This window comes from Typopeltis vanoorti, chromosome 5 (genome assembly GCF_054136105.1).
Source record: "Typopeltis vanoorti isolate ZY-2024b chromosome 5, IOZ_Tvanoo_1.0, whole genome shotgun sequence".
NCBI lineage: Eukaryota > Metazoa > Arthropoda > Arachnida > Uropygi > Thelyphonidae > Typopeltis > Typopeltis vanoorti.
Genome location: NC_143553.1, coordinates 132,664,515 through 132,683,571, shown reverse-complemented (window position 1 = coordinate 132,683,571; position 19,057 = coordinate 132,664,515). Strand labels below are relative to the sequence as shown.

Below are 19,057 nucleotides of genomic sequence, written 5' to 3'. Positions count from 1 at the left end.
AAATGTTTAGTTTTAATTTTGTTTCGTGTTTGAGATGCTTCAATTTAGAAAACGTGATGGGGATATATCTCTAGGAGAAGAAAAAAAAAATAAATAAATAAAGTACTTATAGGAACAAACGATTTCACCGCATTAATTCAGTATAAGAGAAGATACGAAAGGATTATGAGAAGAAGCGAGGGTGAAAAGTGAGGAGTAAAACATATTGGTATATCACCAAGACATGATATAATAGTAGTGAATGCAGAAGGGCAATAATGGCAAAACGATTCCATGCTCAGATTGTAAAAAAAGTAATAGTTCCAAGTTTTTGAATGTGTGAAGTGGTTTTGAGGGAAGAATGGATTTATTATTATTATTACGTACAAGTCCAAGGAGTTGTCCGTAATAATACCGTTCACCGTCAGTTTCCTAGACTCACCGATGGAGGCCCTAAACATCATGTCAAGAACTACCCAACATTTGCGCAGTATCTATCACACTTTGCTACGAATTCATTTATAGTCATGTAACTCACAACAGACTCTGGCAATCTATTCCACTCATTCACTACTCTTCAAGCAAAAAACCTAATCCTAACACACTTGCTAACTACACTCTTACTCAGTTTCCATATGGATGACCCCTAGTTCTCCCATCACCACCACCACACCTCTTCTAAAACATTTCTCTGAATCAATCTTGTAAAAACCAATCAGTAATTTGTATGTCTCAGTCAGATCACCCCCCCTTCCGCCTATCAACCAGTTTCTGTAAAACACAAATCTGAATTGCTTTCTCGGGAGGTTCATTCCATAGACCTGCTGCCATCTTGATCACTCGCCTCTCACCCTCTTCACCTCCTCCTCATCGCGAAGAAACCCTGGTGCCCAGATCTGCGTTCAATAGTCAAGATCGGGGTCTTATCAAGGCTCAATAAAGAGAAACAATAACCTGCTTGTCTCTGGTCATTAAATTATTCTTCAGTAATCAAGTGATCTAATGAGCTGCTTTAGCCACTTTTGCTATGTGGCCGCAAAACTTTAGTTCCCTATCTACTGACACTCCCAAGTCTCTTACTTTGTCAATTTCCTGGGGGTACAGTTCCGCCAATGTGGTATACAGTTGGTAATATTTTCATCCCAAAATGCATAACCTAATATAAGACGGGGCGACCTACACTTGACTGCGTATGATTTTAGGAGTCTGGAAAAATTTATAGGCATGAGGCCTAATACGGGGAGTCAGGGAAACTAAATTGATTGCAAAATCTGTGTATAAGAGCGATAAAGTTATGCAACAAAGTGTAATGATAAGAAATGGTTAATTATAGAGGTGATGTTATTAAAAGATGACTGTGTGTTTATGAAATTTGGACTTATTAAGTATGTGCAAGAATGTTTTATAAGTAAGAAATTAGATATGAATAGAGATCGACAAGTTGTCCAACTGGATCATGCAGATTACATAAGAGAGTACGCATAAAAGGAGACAATTTATTATGTGTGTACATGAATGGTAGGAGTATCAGAAAACGAGCGTAGTTTGTGGCCTTGGTGAACATGTTGGTGCCTCATATTGCTATCCTTAGCGAGAGGCTGGCTCTCATAGGCAGATATTCTAAGTAGTGTCTCGATGTCTACTGTCTAAAATACAGTATTTGCAATAAGGAGAGACAAGATATGACAGCAGGTGGGATGCTGATAATGGTATAGGCTAGTTAGAGTCCAATCAGAGTCGAAAGCTATGCTGCAATACTATTAATAGTTCTTCATGAAACAGTGTGTTTAAGCCATCTGGTGTGAAATGAAGTTTAAGAAGACCAAATACATTATGAGTTGTCGTTACAAAAATAGCAGATCGGTTTCATATGTAGACGAAATTCCTTGTCAAATAAACACAAGGGTGCGAAACGTGTAATGATGATGAGTGCCTTTAATTATATGATAATTCATTGGGTAGCATTTTTCTCATGAGAAAAATGAAACTGAATCCCTCTAGTTGTTGCGAGAGGATTAAGTTTGTAAGTCTGGTACCACGCTGTGACAGAGGCGAATTGAAAATGAGGGCAATGATAGCGGATGATTCAATACGAAAGTTGTGCAGAAGGAATGATGTAGAATTTTTGGACTTATGGCCTGAGTAACGGAAATTACATTGTACAAATCTTTCCTGATTAACGGAAAGATTTGTACAATGCCGATGGACTGCACTTAAATGGATTCGGAGTTAACTGTCTAGAGAGCGCTTTGCTCACTGAGAGTGTGGAAGCGCAAAGGCAGCAAAACCAAAGCATTTAATACGGATGCAGGAGAGTGTGTTGTGTATGCGAAGGTACCATTATAAGAATGTGTGTGTGTGTGTGTGTGTGTGTGTGTGTGTGTGTGTGTGTGTGTGTGTGTGTGTGTGTGTGTGTGTGTGTGTGTGTGTGTGTGTGTGTGTGTGTGTGTGTGTGTGTGTGTGTGTGTGTGTGTGTGTGTGTGAATAAACTAAAAATGCAGAATCTAGTCTCCCAGGCAATAATGTTGCATGGGGTAGTTAATTCAGTATGTAAAAGTGGTTTAGGGCCTAAGAGGAGGCTACAGTTCCAATATACTAATACCAGAATCTAATAATATACTAATGCCAGCCTGGTTGGCCGAGTGATTAGCGTATTAACTCTCCTGCCAAAAGGCTACGGGTTCGAATCCCGCCGTGGGCATGGATGTTTGTGATTGTTTTTGGAAACAGTTGTGGTGGTGAAGTTGCGGTCACCTGGTGGACTGAGTGGCGAAGACAGTGTTGTAGAGCAGGTGCCCTCCTTCGATGAGTTTTGACTCCCAAGAGGTGCCTAATAATCATAATAAAATGATAATAATAGAAGAATAAGGAATAATAGAGAGGAATATTTGTCTTTGATTAGCGCAACATCGCCAAAAGCTACAGGCATTACTGAAACTAACAACACTTCTCTAACAACAGATGATGTAGTTACAGGAACTTTGTGGGTTTAGTATTTTTAGAGAGAATAGAGTACATATACGTGTTATTCGCATATTATGACTGCAGTTGAGACTCAACTGACTCCTCAGGAGACAAAAGGGAATTCAAGATTCAAATTTTCAAATGACTTCACTGTTTCATTTTTTATTCGTTTTAAATATTCTTTACGAAAACTAAATAAAATAATGCATTCAACCCAGATTTACCAAAAGAGTGTAAGCTAACCTTGATTAGCTCTATCATTGTGAAGATTGTCGGAAACCAAACTTCAGCCATTAATGACAAGTGACCTCGTTTATCAATGAATGAAGATTCTCAGTGCAGTAAATAAAAAAAAAAAAAAAAAAAAACAGAAATTGCGTTCTTATGTAAAAATGAAATAAGAAAAAAGAAACAACTAACTATTGTATCACATTATTGTTATTATTATTATTATTTCGGGCAACTCCAAGTGCAAGTCCCTAGGCTTATCAATTTTCTGCAATCCAATACCATTATTATGATAATCCATATGCAACCTTTTCAACCCGAAATGCATAACCTTATATTTTGCAACATAAACTGACAATCTTTACCTTTGATCTATATAATAGAATTAAAAGAGGAATTAAAATTGAATAAAGAAAACTTAACAATTGTTAGAGTGTATGCCTGCCCTCAAATAAGGAAAGAAGAAGAAGAAAATAATAATATTTACAAACAGTTACAAGGAATATATGGGAAAAAAATCAGATAATACATCAGAATTATATAAATACACCAGAGATATTTAACGTCAGAAGAGAAATGTAAAAAATTAATAAAGATCTAGAAAAATTTGGAGAATCAACAGCAGACAAAAATGGAAAACAGTTGATTGAATATACTGAAAACTTTATTAAAAAAAAAAAATCCGCTAACGCCTATTTGTTCCCGTATAGGAAATAGGCGGGGCCGTTTACCCTATCTAACTTTGAAGACTGAGTGGGCAGTTCAATCTCCACTGGTAGCCAATCAGAGAGATAGCTGGCTCAAAGCTATCACTGATTCACTGGTACGCAGTGAAGAAGGCGACAAGCTTCTATAAACATAAAAAATATACATATGTATCCATGGTGTGAAAGAGGACCAAAATCAATAATATACTACTTTATAGCAAATGAAAAAGCAGCAAAATATCTTCATAGATGTTAAATTCAAGAAATAGATACACATTATAAAATTAAGGTTAACACAAAATTATTTATAAAAATACAAAAAAGAAAAATATTACTATTGTTATTATTTGACATCTCTAGGGAGTCCAACACTCATCGAGGGAGGGCACCTACTCTACAACTCTCTTCACAGACAATCACAAACATCCATGCCCACGGCGTGATTCGAACCTTTTGGCTGGAGAGCGGATATGCTAACCACTCGGCAAACCAGGCGGACAAAAATAATAAAAATATAAAAAATAATAATAAAATATAATTAAATAAACAAAGTAGAGAAACATATTTCAATTACAAAATACTGTAACACTGCTTATACTTTAAATATAAGAAATATATAACATTTTAAATAAAATATATACAAGAGATGGCAGCCCTTGATTATTTGTCTCTCCATCGGTGGCCGATTATAATTAGTGATTGTCACAGGCCAGCTATCTCTGGTTGGCTATCAATGGGTACTGAACTGCCCAATCAGTCTCCAAAAGTCAGAAAAGGTTAAAAGGCCTCGCCAACTCTTTACAAGGGAATAAAAAGCAGTTAACTTATTTATTTATTTTATTTTATACAAATGGGCAAATACTAATAGAAGAGAATACAAGTATAGTAATACCTATATTTAAAAAATGGATAAAAGGAAATACTTAAAACAGAGGAATTAGTTTATTGAATTCAGGCTACAAAATATGTAGGATAATCGCTGAGGAAAAATTGAAAATATAGAAGAAAATAAATATTGGAATGTCAAAACGGATATAGAAAAGGAGATGCTCTACTTTTTTTATTTTGTGTAAAGCTGCTTATATAGATAAGAATAAAATTTTATTTAGATTTATTTAAATTAATTTAATTTAAACTAACTTTTTGTTTATAGATTACGTAAAAGCATTCCCGGAAATTCGGGTGCGAACTCAAGATATACGACCATAGAAATCCATATTATTTAGGATGTTTGAATATTGCAGGGTTTTTTCTCCTGGAAACTCGGGTTTATCATCCTACATACAGACAAATCGGCTCTTCAGAACACACACAATTTACAGACAAAAAATACTAGTTGTGGTGGTGGAGGTGGGCGGTAGATGGCGTTGATGGAGATGATTCGTAGTAGAGGTACAATGTAGTGGTTGAGACCGAAGAATGATCTCGGGAGGACACCTACAATGATTCTTCGGACTCCTTGGAGGTGTCCGTAATAATAATAATAATAATAATAATAATAATAATAATAATAATAATAATAATAATAATAATAATAATAATAATAATATTTCAGACTGTTACATATCATTTAACAGTGTAGTGCAGACGGTGTGGTGTGGAATTCGTGGACGTGTGGAATGAGTTTGATGGGCGAAAGGATTTATACAAGATGGATGGCCTGCATTTGAATGGACTTGTTGTGCGGAGACTGGAAAAAGTATTGCTGAATGAAGTGAAAATGGATGTGCAGAACCAGGAAAACTAGAACAACCAAGGGGGGGGTGAATATGCGGACATCAGTGAGACAGTTGAGTGTAAGAATGTATATAATGTACCCGAGCCAGGACTAAGGACAAAAAATGGGAATGGGACATTTAGAATAACGTATCAAGATAGGGGTGGGACAAAGAGATCACTGCATTTCATGTATACTAATGGCAGGAGTATTAGGAACAAGCAAGAAGAATTTTTGGCCTTGATTGGCTCTTCCTGACCACAGGTTATTGGCTTTACTGAAACATGGCTGACGGAAGATGATATAGTTACTGGGATAGAATGTGTAGGTTATAGTGTGTTTAGGAGGGACAGAGAGAATAAAATGTGGGAGGGCAGCCAAGGAGAATTGAAGTTGTATGACAGGATAGTGAAAAGAGCTCATTTGAGGCTATTTGGTGTGAGATTGAGAATGGCAGAATAAAATATGCAGTTGGGTGCTGTTATAGACCAGGTGATGGAATAGATGGTGGAGTTAGTATGCATAAACAAATTGATGAAATAAGTGGAAGGAAGGTAATTATTATGGGGGATTTCAAATATGGTAGCATTGATTGGAAAGAGTAGAGGACATATGTGAAGAAGGGAATGGATTTTATTCAATTATTAAGGGATAACATCTGAGACAGCATGTAATTGAAAATACTAGGGATGTGAGAGTGCTTGACCTGGTAATAGCATCTGAGAATTTGACTATAATGAACATGACCATATTGCCACTTATTGGTGAGGGTGATCATAATGTCTTGACCTGGGAGGTGGCTAAAGGTATGGAATTTTCGATTAAGACAGGGTATATGTGGAATTACCGTCCTGGCAAGTATGACATACTTAGGAGATTGCTCGGATCAGTGCCATGGCATGTACAACTGCAAGGGCTGGATGTCGGTAGAGCATGGGAATTGGTCAAGGAGCATTTACAGGAGGTTATGGCTGATTGTCAACCTAGGGTCCAAATAGTAAAACAAGTAGGGGTTAAATGGACGAATAACACCATTAAGCTTGAGCTGCAAAAAAAAAAAAAGAAAGAAATGTGGAGGGAATTTAAGGAAAGGTGGTGACCTGCAGGCACACGAATATAAAGTGCAGGCCAGAAGGGTAACGAGTGTGGTAAAAAAAGGCAAAAGCGGATTATGAAAAGAAACTAGCTATGCAAGCTAAAGAGAATCCAAAACAGTTCTTTCAATATGCTGCAAGTAATAAAAAAAACCGTACACGGCAAAATGATTTTAAGGAATGACGATGCTAAGGAGGTCAATGAATCAATCGATATAGTGGAGTTACTGGGCGCCCACTTTGCAAAAGTATATCATCCAGGTGGTGACATTGAAAAAATGAAGGAACCATTAGTTTATACGGGAATTGTGATGAATGAAGTGGAGGTGAATAGTCTATTAAAGAACCTTAATGTGAATACATTTGTGGGAGTGGATGGTATACCCGCACGGGTCTTACGTGAAGCAGCTAAGGAATTATCAGTGCCCTTGACCATGTTGTTTAATCTAAGTCTCAGGTCTGGTTTAGTCCCGAAGGTGTGGAAAGAGGGGAAAATAGTTTCACTGCATAAAGGAGGATCCAAGACTACGGTTGCAAATTACCTACCGATCAGCATATCAGGAGTCGTCGTCAAGGTCTTGCAGAAAGTAGTCAAGAGGAAAATACAGTAATGGATTGATGAAAATGAGATACAGTATGGGGACAGCATGGCTTTGTGAAGCGTAGATCATGGCTCAGTAACTCGCTTAAGTTTTATAACAAGGTGACAGCTGAACTGGATAAGGGTAATGGATTTACAATGATACTGCTGGACCAGGCAAAGGCGTTTGACAGTATACCACATGGAATTGTAATCCGTAAACTACAACATATGGGAATGGATATAGGGTTGGTGAGATGGATAGGTGGTAGGTTGATGGAGAGATATCAAAGAGTAGTTTATTCAGTAGTACAGTCCAAAAGACGCCCTGTGACTAGTAGTGTACCACAGGGTTCTGTTCTTGAACCACTGCTGTTTAAACTGTTCATTAATGATATAGAGAAGGATCTAAGAGGAACAGTTCATTTGTTCGCTGATGATGCAAAGTTGGGTAGTGCGATAGTGAATGCAGAAGATGTCAAAATCTTGCAGGACGACTTGGATAGATTGGAGTTCTGGGTTAAGGAGAATGAATGTCAATTTAATGTGACAAAATGTGAGGTTATACATTTTGGGGTGAAATGATTAGCTGCAGTATACCACATTGGTGGAACTGTACTCTAGGAGATTGATGAGGCCAGGGACTTAGAGTGTTGGTGGATTGGGAGGTGAAGTTTAGGGGCACATTGCAAAAGTAGCTAAATCAGCTCATCAACTCACTTGGTTGTTGAAAAATACCTTGACGTGCAGAGACAAGTAAGTTACTATACCTCTGTACCGAGCCTTGATAAGACCTCATCTCGACTACTGTGCCCAAATTTGGTCACCTAGGTTCCTTATTGATGGGGAGTAGGTGGACAGGATCCAGAGGCGGGTGACTAAGATTATAGCAGGTCTATGGAATGAACCATATGAGAACAGGTTGAAGATTTGTGGGTTGCAGAAATTAGTTGATAGGCGGAAAAGGGGAGATATGATTGAGACATTCAAATTGCTAAAGGGATTCTATAGGATTAATTCAGAGGAAATTTTTGAGATTGGGACTGGTGGTGGGAGAACTAGGGGAGCTGGGAAAAGAGTGTGGTTAGCAGGGGTGTTAGAGCTGGGTTCTTTACTTTTAGAGTGGTAAATGAGTGGAATAAGCTGCCAGATTCTATTGTGGGTGCTATGACGGTGAGTGCGTTCAAGGCAAGTTATCATAGATACTGTGAGAATGTCGTATAGTTGTGTGGACATGATGTTTAGGGCCTCCCTCGATGAGTCTAAGGACTCCAATTGAGTCGCCAGAAATAATAATAATAATAATAATAATAATAATAATAATAATAATAATAATAATAATAATAATAATAATAATACAGTATACATATTTCTACTTTATCTGATGCTTTTAAAAATGAAATAAAATAATTTAAAGCATTTTATTCCCTTATTGGAGTAGGCGATGTCTTTAAAATCTGTCTGGTTTTTGGAAAGACAGAGTGAGCAGTTCATCCTCCAACCGGTACCCAATCAGAGACAGATACCCATGTCTATCAATAATTATAGGCGGCACTGATGAAGAAACAGGAAAACAAGTCCTGCCACATCTCGGAACCTTTTTCCTAACATTATTATTATTATTATTATTATTATTATTATTATTATTATTATTAAATCATTTTTTATGATTTAATAATAATAATAATAATAATAATAATAATAATAATAATAATAATGTTAGGAAAAAGGTTCCGAGATGTGGCAGGACTTGTTTTCCTGTTTCTTCATCAGTGCCGCCTATAATTAGTGATAGACATGGGTATCTGTCTCTGATTGGCTACCGGTTGGAGGATGAACTGCTCACTCTGTCTTTCCAAAAACCAGACAGAGTTTAAAGACATCGCCTACTCCAATAAGGGAATAAAATGCTTTAAATTATTTTATTTTATTTTTAAAAGCATCAGATAAAGTAAAAATATGTATACTGTTGGATATATTACAATGAATAAATATACTTAATATTTTAATGCATACAATACTGATATATACAAAAATAATGATATAAAGTTTTTTCCAAAATTTCGCCTTTCGGCTACTTTTGGTACAAATTCTTTTTTTTTGCGGAAATCAACTCCCCATAATTTCAGAAATCTCAATATAAAATTTGGTCTCATTCCGTTTATTGGTTTTAGCTGCAGATGCCTCCAAATTTATTTAATGGTCACCCTGTATAATGCCTTGATCAGGCCTTATATGGATTATTGTGCACAGATTTGGTCGCCAAGTTTTCATCGTGACGAGCATATGCTTAACAAGATAGAAGGAAGATTTACAAAGGTAGTCAGTGGTCTTTGGAATGTGGAGTACGAGGACAGATTGAGAGAATGTAAGCTGCAGAGCCTCGTGAATAGAAGGAGAAGCGGGCGGGGGCGATATGATTTAGACATATAAGCTGGCTAGGGGTTGCTATCAGGCAGACATGGATGAGATTTTTCATAGAATGGGAGAGAGAAGTCGAACAAGAGGCCATTGTTGGAAACTGTATAAGGAGGGTGTGAACAAAGGAATGAGGATCAGGTTCTTTTCATGGAGGGTGGTTGGTGAGTGGAATGCATTGCCTGAGTGTGTTGTGGACACATGAATCAGTTTAAGACTCGGTTGGGTAAGAATTGTATGCAATATTGAGTACCTCCCACGATGAGTCTCTGACTCCATGGAGGTCAAATGTTGATAATAATAATAGTAATAATAATAATTTTACACTGTAGTTATTATTACAAAATGAGAATAAATATATGGTAGAAAGACAATGAAAAGTCTAAAAACACAAAACTGTACTCTATTATAGTATATAAAGACTCATTTTTCTGAGGAAATTCACAATAAAACAGATAAAGAAAGATTACTTTTTACACGAGCGCTAAATGAGACTCATGAGAAAAACTCTCCATCTCGTCCCGAATTCCGTCTTTCACTAATTTCTTTAATGAATTGAGGTTCTTCAATATGTTAAGCATCTTTGTTTCTTCAACCTTTATTCACCTATAAGTCAATGTTACGTATGGTACAGCAACGTTACCAGCTAGATGGTACATCCCTGTAAAACGCTTGCTGAGTTACCACATAGTGAAATTACTCGTTCAATATTTTTGGTCTTATCAGCTAGCTTTTTCTGATAATTAGCTATGGCATTCCTTACAATACATGTCAACCTTCTTGCGTGTGCCTTGTACTATTCATGGGCATGCTGCTCATCTTTTTCTTTATAATCCCTCCACAGATTTTTCTTTGCCTGCAACTCTTTCTTAATGAAGATATTCATACATTTAACTCCTAACGTAATACCCTTTCATGCACTATGTCGTGGTACTGTTGAAATCTGACTACTCATCTTGACTTTATCACCTGCTTTTATAACTCCACATATACACCCTTTCTTAACAGAAAATTCTGCATTCCTGGGAATCTCCCATTTTAAGACTGCATGATTACTTTCTCCAGGCAGAGACAATGAAGCTAGATGGGTTAGTATTACATTTTCTGATATTATGATGAGATAAATGTCTCTCGAACCTCGTGTTCGCTTGACTATATGTTTCCTTAGGTATTGTCTTTCAGCAGTGATATAAATTCTATTTCCTTCCCTGCACTAACCATTCCTTCCCCCAATATATGTTCCCTAGTTGAACTGCTCCATAATTACTTAGTCTTTACTAATTATGCTAATTTCCTAAAATGCAGTATTTCTTAAACTATGTTCTGCGGAAACGTTGTGTTTCGAGAAAACCTGTGAGTTCCCCCACAGCATACCAGTTTTTATAGCTTAAATTTACAGCTTTTTTTTTGTTTATGCAAAAAAATTTCCTGAATAGAAAATATAATATTTTTTATTAAATGACTTATCTAGAATGCTTAAGTTAAGGTATAATTTATATGCTACATATCATACCATATATAGTATTTACAGTTAGTATTTGCAGTATTATGCGTAGTATTTTTATTTATTTATCATTTAGTTATCCATGCCTTTAAGAAATGCAGGCATTGAAAAAAAAATGATTTAGATAGGTTGAAGCAACTGTTTAAATGTTTTCAATAAAAAAGATTATGACAGAGAAATGTTCCGAACTCATGATTCTAAACACCAACACATGTATCCTATTTTTGAAATACTGTAAGTTGTTCGGTTGATTTTTTTTTTTTTTTTGATCCTAATGACTCAAACAACAGAGTTTCCAATTGGAAAAACTCGGCATAGATCGACTAACTAGGAAATGTCAAAAGAAAGGCAGAGAAAAACATCTATGTTGTCGGCAACTAGCATCTAATAAGGGTTTTGATTTGGATGGTCTAGAAGAGTGTTTCGTAAATTAGTAGAGTTTCGAGAAAACCTGTAGGACTTCCCCCAGAGCATGCCAAGTTTTATAGCCTGCATTTATTTTTTTTTTTTTGTTTATGGAAAAAACTTTCCTTAATGGAAAATATACTAATTGTTTATTAAATGACTTATTTCTCGAATGTTTAAGTTACAGTATAATTTATATCACATATCATATATTTTCTTGAATTACCCTGCGGAGGTCGTGGCTGATCTGACAGATACAAACAAATGGTTTTAATATAAATATTCGTATGCATATCCAGTTATAGCTTGGAAGTCATTGAGCTGTCATAGTTCAATAATCAATAAATAAACATGTAATGAATGGATAGCTCACCTATCCTTGCCTTAATGAAATTCTGCATAGAAAGGAAATAGAAAATATAATAAAAACAAAAAAGGACAGTTACCAGAAATTCGCTAAATTCCAAAACAATAGCATCAGAAATATAGTATACAAGAAATAGTGCAATTATAAAACGAGAAGTAAGGAAAAAACATAGAGAGGGAGATGGAACAATTTCGTAACAGAACTAGAAAAGGATTTATTTAAGCTACAACCCAAAACCTATAAAGTAATCAAATATATGAATAAAGAAATAAAAGAAAAGATAAAAATATAAACAATAGAGTTAGGAAAATGGGTGACCTATTTCAAAACACCTCTGGACAGATGAAAACAATGAAATAAAATTTTATAAGACAAAGAATGACCTAATAGGAAATATCACAATGTTAGAACTGAAAAATAAAATAAAGAAGATGAAAATAGGAAGACACCAGGAGAAGACTATAAATATATAATTACACAAAAATCATTTGAAAAATTTAATGAAAGATTTCTGGAATTTTTAATATGGGTTGGATGTCCGGACAAACTCCTAACTCTTGGAAAAAAGCACTGGTTATCCCAATCCATAAAAAAGGAAATAAAAATTATTGCAATAACTATAGGGGAATTAGTCTGCTGAATACAGGATGTAAAATATATGCAGAATATTAAAAGCGAAACTAATCAGTATTGTAGAAGACCAACTAGAAGAACAAAATGGTTTCCAAATAGGCTGATCCTGCATAGATCCAATTTTTACTTTCAAATTATTAAGAGAAAAGAATCTCAAATAGAAACACACGTGGCCTATATTGATTATGAAAAAGCTTTTGACAAAATTAGTAGACAAAACTTGTTTAAAATATTAACCGGTTTAAACATACCAAACCAACTTTTACAATCCATTCAATATATATATATATATATATATATATATATATATATATATATATATATATATATATATATATATATATATATATATATATATATATATATATAAATCAGCTAACGCCTTTTTATTCCCGTATATACGGGAGTAGGCGAGGCCATTTAGCCCTATCTAACGTTTGGAGACTGAGTGGGCAGTTCAATCTTCACTGGTACCCAATCAGAGACAGATGGCCCAATGCTATCACTAATTAAGCGGTACGCAGTGAAGAGAGACGGCTCAAATGTGCCGCCATCTCGTGGTCTCTAACCCTAACACAATATATTTAATGTCTGAAATAATGTGGGTTCTACGGTCGATTTTCTTGAGTTTACAGGACGAAAAACCCGAGTTTCCGGGAGGAAAAACCTGCTTGCCCGTGCCAGAGATCGACTAACTCGGGAACCGGTCGCAAAAAGGCTTAGAAAAATTTCCTCTAGTCGCCGACTAGACTCGAAACCAAGACTTCCTTCGTGCGGCCTAGCGCGGTGGTGTGCAAACGCCACATCCACTGAGCTACACAGTGAAAATACAATTTAGTATGTGAAGATACAATTTAGTATATGAAGATACAATTTAGTATACAGTTAACCCCAAATGAAGATACAAATATATATATATATATATTTGTATCTTCATTTGGGGTTAATTGTATACTAAATGGGTTATACTGTTTCCAGATTATTTTTCAATATATATATATATTGAAATATAATCTGGAAACAGTATAACCCATTTAGTATACAATTAACGCCAAATGAAGATACAAATCATACGAAGATGCATGTTGTTTCTAACAGGATTGTAAGAGCCACAATCAATTAAAACAACTACTAATTGCAGATGATCAAATAGTATTAGCTACATCTGAAGATGATTTACTAGGATCGGTAAAATCATTAAATGATATCTCAAAACAATATAATATGCAATATATAAAGAGCGAACAAAAATAATAGATTTCAAAGGAGAAAACCCAATAAGAAGTAAAATAGTGATAGATAATAAAATAATAGAACAATCATATACTTTCAGATACTTGGGACATGATCTATCATATGAAGAAGAAAAAGACATAGACACTAAAATATCAAACTTTGTTAAAGTAAATGGCATAATTAATAATATATTTAAGCCATCCCTAGTACAAACGCACACTAGAATCAGACTATATAATGTCTTGTGAAAATACGGAAGCGAAACATGGACCATAAAAAGGAAAGATGAAAAACGAAATCAAACAGCAGAAATGAAGTTCCTCAGAAAAACAGCTGAATATACCAAGTAGAACCATATAACAAATGAAGAAATCTTACAATCCCTGAAAATAAAACCCATTAATTACTACATAAGACAGTATAAACAAAAATAGCTAGAACATTTATTATTATTATTATTATTATTTCAACGGTGTCTCCATGGAGTCAAAAGTCTCATCGCAGGAGACCCGACATTGACACACTAACCATTATTTACACAATACCTGTCATACCTCTCCTTAAATTCATTCACAGTTGAAGCATTCACAACCAGTTCTGGCAAAGCATTCCACCCATTCACAACCCTCCAAGTAAAAAATCTAGTCCTAACACCCTTGTTAACCACACTCTTACACAATCTCCAGGGATGGCCCCTCGTTCTCTCACATCCTGCACTGGTCTTAAGAATATCATCAGTATCAATCCTGTAAAATCCCTTTAACAATTTAAATACCTCTATCATATCTCCTCTCCTACGTCTACCAGCTAGTTTTTGGAGCAAACAGATTTAAATCGAATGGACAACAGCAGACTACCAAAAATATTATACAGATACAAAATAAGTGGGAAAAGAAGAATCGGAAGACCAAGAAAGAGATGGCATGAGACCGAAACAGGCCACTTGTCCTAAAATCCATGTTAGGAAGTAGAAGAAGGAAGAAAATTATTTAGATAGTTTGAAGCGATTGTTTAAATGTTTCCACTCAAAATTGGATGTAAGACTTATATATTCACTTATGTAGGTGGCGCTGTTTTGTGTATGAGTGCGTTGTTTATTTCCAAAGAGTATCTAAACAGTATAACCGAATCAAGTGAGTTATATAGGTTCGGCGTTGAAATGTCATTAGATTTTTTCGGGTTTTTCGATGCCTTTTTTTAATGGTTCCTATACACATCAGAAAATGTCGTCGCAATCGAGAGTTGCTTTAATTGCTTGTGGCTCTTACAATCCTGTTACAAACATGCATCTTCGTATGTTTGGTAAGCTTTTTATTAAAATAATTATTATAATTAGGGAGTGTGTTATATGAGCAAATCCATGAGAATGCCCGGTGATGAACTTCAAATTGCTCTCGACAAAAATGTTGCTACAAATATCTTATTGTATTATATTGCTTCTGGTTAAAAGTGATAGCTTATTAAGAGAAAAGCCCATTGAAATGTAATGACAACACAAAAGTTACATCTCTTGGCAAATGCTGTTTGAAATCAAATATTATTCTGGTTGTTACACTCTCCAAAAACCTGCGTAGTATATTTTCAGTTTCATACAGCGCACGTTTAGAGGAGTAATGGATTTACAATGATTTGGCGACTTTTTCTTTATATTAGTTTTCAAGATTAGCGAAGACAATATCATGGAACGCTGGCAGGAGAAATGTAATTTGCGAAAAATTTTGTGTAAAAAAAAGGAGAGGGTGTGATATAATTGAGGCATATTACTGTAAATAGTTACCAAAGAGTCGAGTAAGGTAGGGGAGCAGATAGGGACAAATGTCATCCATGGAAATTATATACGTGTGGTGTGTAAAGGAGTGTGGCGCAAGTTATTTTATTTATTTATTTTTTTGCATAGAGAATGGGGGTGGGTGAATGAATGCGAGGCTGGGTGAGGTGAAAGCGCATAGAGAGCGAATCAATTAAAAGCAAAGGACAGATATGCGCACATTAAATTGATTCCTGCTCCGTCCCCCACCCAACCCCTGTTCTTTTATGTTGTTCTCACCCATGAAAGGTTATTTCAGAAACCTATAGTACATTTAGTACTGTGGGTGGGCAAAGGATTTTTTTTTTTTATCAATTTTTATTTATTTTTCTTTTTTTTTTTTTTAAGTCTGGAAACTCTGCTCAAGAGACCAAACATGAAACGTTTTCATGTTTGGTCTCTTGGTCTACTTCAGGCCTCCAATAAGCAAGGCAGTCTTGCACCAGCCTATGGCATTCATATTTCACCTAAAGACAATCACAGACTTCCATACCTATGGCGGAATTTGAACCTGCATCCTGTTGGTTGGCAGTATGCTAACCACTCAGCCAACCAGGTCATTAGCCTCCCTTGATTAATGAGCTTTTGCGTTTAGGAGCTATTTGTAATAATAATGTTAATATGTTAATTGAAGTACTCCAATTGCATTTCTTGTTTGGTATATTAAGTTGTATTGTGTGTGTTGTTGTTGAATGAGCATGTGACTACGGTTTATTATTTTCTTATGAACGAAAAAGAAATTAAGATTATCTAGAAATGTGACATGCGATTTTTGGTATCCTGTTTTTATAGAAAGAGGAGAAAGAGTGGAATAATATACTATGCCATTGTATTACTAGAGAAATTTTCAATATGTCAGCATTTATACTTTTCATTGCATCACAGGAACGACATCATTCTTGTGATGTCATTATCAGAGCTACATTGGACCAAAGCCTAATATACTATTAACTAATAAGTGAGATTCAGTTTTTATTTCAAATTATTGTAGAAAACTAAATGAAATGGAAATTTAAGAAAGAAATTCATTACTCCTTTCCTTCACAAACTAAATATTAGCAATACATTTATAAATAATGGCTGTTGCAAAAATACTATCAATAAAGTATAAAATTTCATCAAAGAATACATATAATATAGGTTACAGTAAAACCATAGCTATCCCATACATTAAAGGGTTATCAAAAAAAAAATAAATAGAATGAACACCATTATAATATTAATGCCACTTTTAAACCACCTATAAAATTAAAATACATATTCAATTCCTCTAAGGACCCCCCCCTCCATTGGTTCACCTTGGGGTTTATCGTATCTAACCTTACATTGGTGAGACTGGCATACAATCCTTATCTGTAAAAAAAAAAAAAAAGATTAAATTTAGCAATTTTGGTGAAACGGGCCTCTCAGATCACTCTCTTAATAACCTACACCAAATTGATTAGAAAGATACGTGTTCATTACATCATACAAAAACTTAGTATGAATGGAAATTTAAAGAAGCCTCTGGAATTTTAATTAACCATCCTAATCTTAAAAATAATGGTGGCATAAAAATCTCGAGAATTTGAATGGTACATGTTCAGCCCACTTAGTTCAAGTTTTCCGGCAAACCCCCCTGACTCTAAGCAATTATTTCAGCTTTTATTGACCACCATACTGTTTGGTTGTAATTTATATGTCTACTTATATGAGTGCGTGTTCTTTGTGTGAACATGTTGCTCTCTAACTTAATTTATTTTTGTAACCAAATAGATAATAATAATAACAACAGGACTGTATTCATTGATGTAAGTTTTTTTTTTTTTTCACCAGAGGTCAGGCTATGGATCTGAGAGCTGGGTTAGAAGTAAAGCACTTGACTAGAGACCACAGATATGAGAGTCCTGAGAAAGATTAGGGGCATGAACAGATGGCATCAATGGCAATATCATATTAAAAACAAGGATATTAGGAAAGAACTCGATATTGTCAACATCCATGAATGCATTAGCAGAGCTAATTGCAGGTGGTATGATCACTTAAGCAGAATGGGAGAGGAAAGATTAGCCAAACAAGTTTTTCTGCCAAGTTGGCAGGAAAAAAGACCCAGAGGAAGACCAAGATATAGGTGGATTGATACAATAAAAAGTGCCTTAGAAGACAGAAATACAAGATATGATAATATTGGAGTCTTGACAGGTAACCGACTTATTTGGAGGAAAATTGTAGAGAGGAAGTTAGTAATGATGTACATTTTTCGTGTAGTACTATCATATCTAAGAATATAAGACACTGGCAAGGAGAGTGACTAGTATGGTGAGGAAGGCAAAACTGGAATATGAGAAGAGATTGGCACTAAGATCCAAAGAAAATCCTAGGGAATTTTTTAGCTAGGTGGCCAGTAGGAGGAGAAATGATTGTGGAAGAATGACATTGTGGGATAAAAATGGGAATAGATTGACTGATGCAGAGGACAGTGGAGTTGTTCAATGAGCACTTTATTGGAGTATTTCATCTTGGAGAAGAAGGTTTTAATACTAGAGGGATAGGGCAGGTTTAGAGGTGCAAGAGGGGAGAGTGTTCCAAATACCAAGTACTCTGGATTACAGTAAAGCTTTAGGACTGGACGGTATTTCACCACGGGTTTTGAGAGAATGTGCTAAAGAACTGACAGATCCGGTGACTTGGCTCTTCAATAAAAGTCTGGCTGCAGAAAGGCAGTAGCAGACTGGAAGTGTCTAATTATAGGCCAGTTTGTGTGTCATCAGTAGTTAAGGTTTTGGAGAAATTAGTGAGGGACTATGTACAGCATTGGGCAGATGAGGATAATGTCATCTGTAAGAATCAACGTGGATTTGTTAAGGGGTGCTCTTGCTTTAGTAACATGATTGCCTTTTATAATAAATTGACAAGAGCAGTTGATGAGGGAAAAGCATATATTGCTATTTTTTTGGTTTTTGCAAAGGTGTTTGACAGGGTGCCACATGATAAGCTGATATTTAAGTCGCAGCACATGGGTTTAAATGTTGGGTTAGTCAAATGGATTTAGGATTGCTCTCTGATAGGTATCAGAAAGTTGTGTATAGTGGGGCAGTATCAAGGAAGCAGAAGGTTGTTACAAGTGGGGGTTCCACAGGGCTCAGTACTGTGACCTATATTGTTCAACCTTTATATCAATGATATTGTCAATGATATAAATTCGAATTGGAATCGAAATGACTCTCTCTCTCTCCCCCCCAAAAGTTTGGGAGATTCTCATCTTATGCACTATCAATGAAATAGTTTTTAAGAATTATTTAATAATATTAATCTTCTGGCCTGCGGCAACAATTTAATTGGTAATCCACCGACTGTTCTGTACTTTGTATTCCATTCCTTTAACTGTTTGTTCTACACTGATGATGCACTGTTACTTTCAGTATGAAATATTTATACC

At 35.4% G+C, this 19,057-nt stretch overlaps 1 protein-coding gene across 2 annotated transcripts in view; it reads left to right on the top strand.

Annotated features, from left to right (window-relative positions):
• Positions 1-14,949: 14,949 nt before the first annotated feature.
• The window catches only part of Nmnat (nicotinamide mononucleotide adenylyltransferase), a 209,340-nt gene continuing 205,232 nt past the window's right edge, over positions 14,950-19,057 (top strand). For both annotated transcript variants that reach the window (XM_090393336.1, XM_090393335.1), the window contains exon 1: positions 14,950-15,134. In XM_090393336.1, coding sequence (XP_090249462.1) covers positions 15,020-15,134 — 115 coding nt within the window. In that variant the 5' untranslated portion in view covers positions 14,950-15,019. The remainder of the gene's footprint in view (positions 15,135-19,057) is intronic.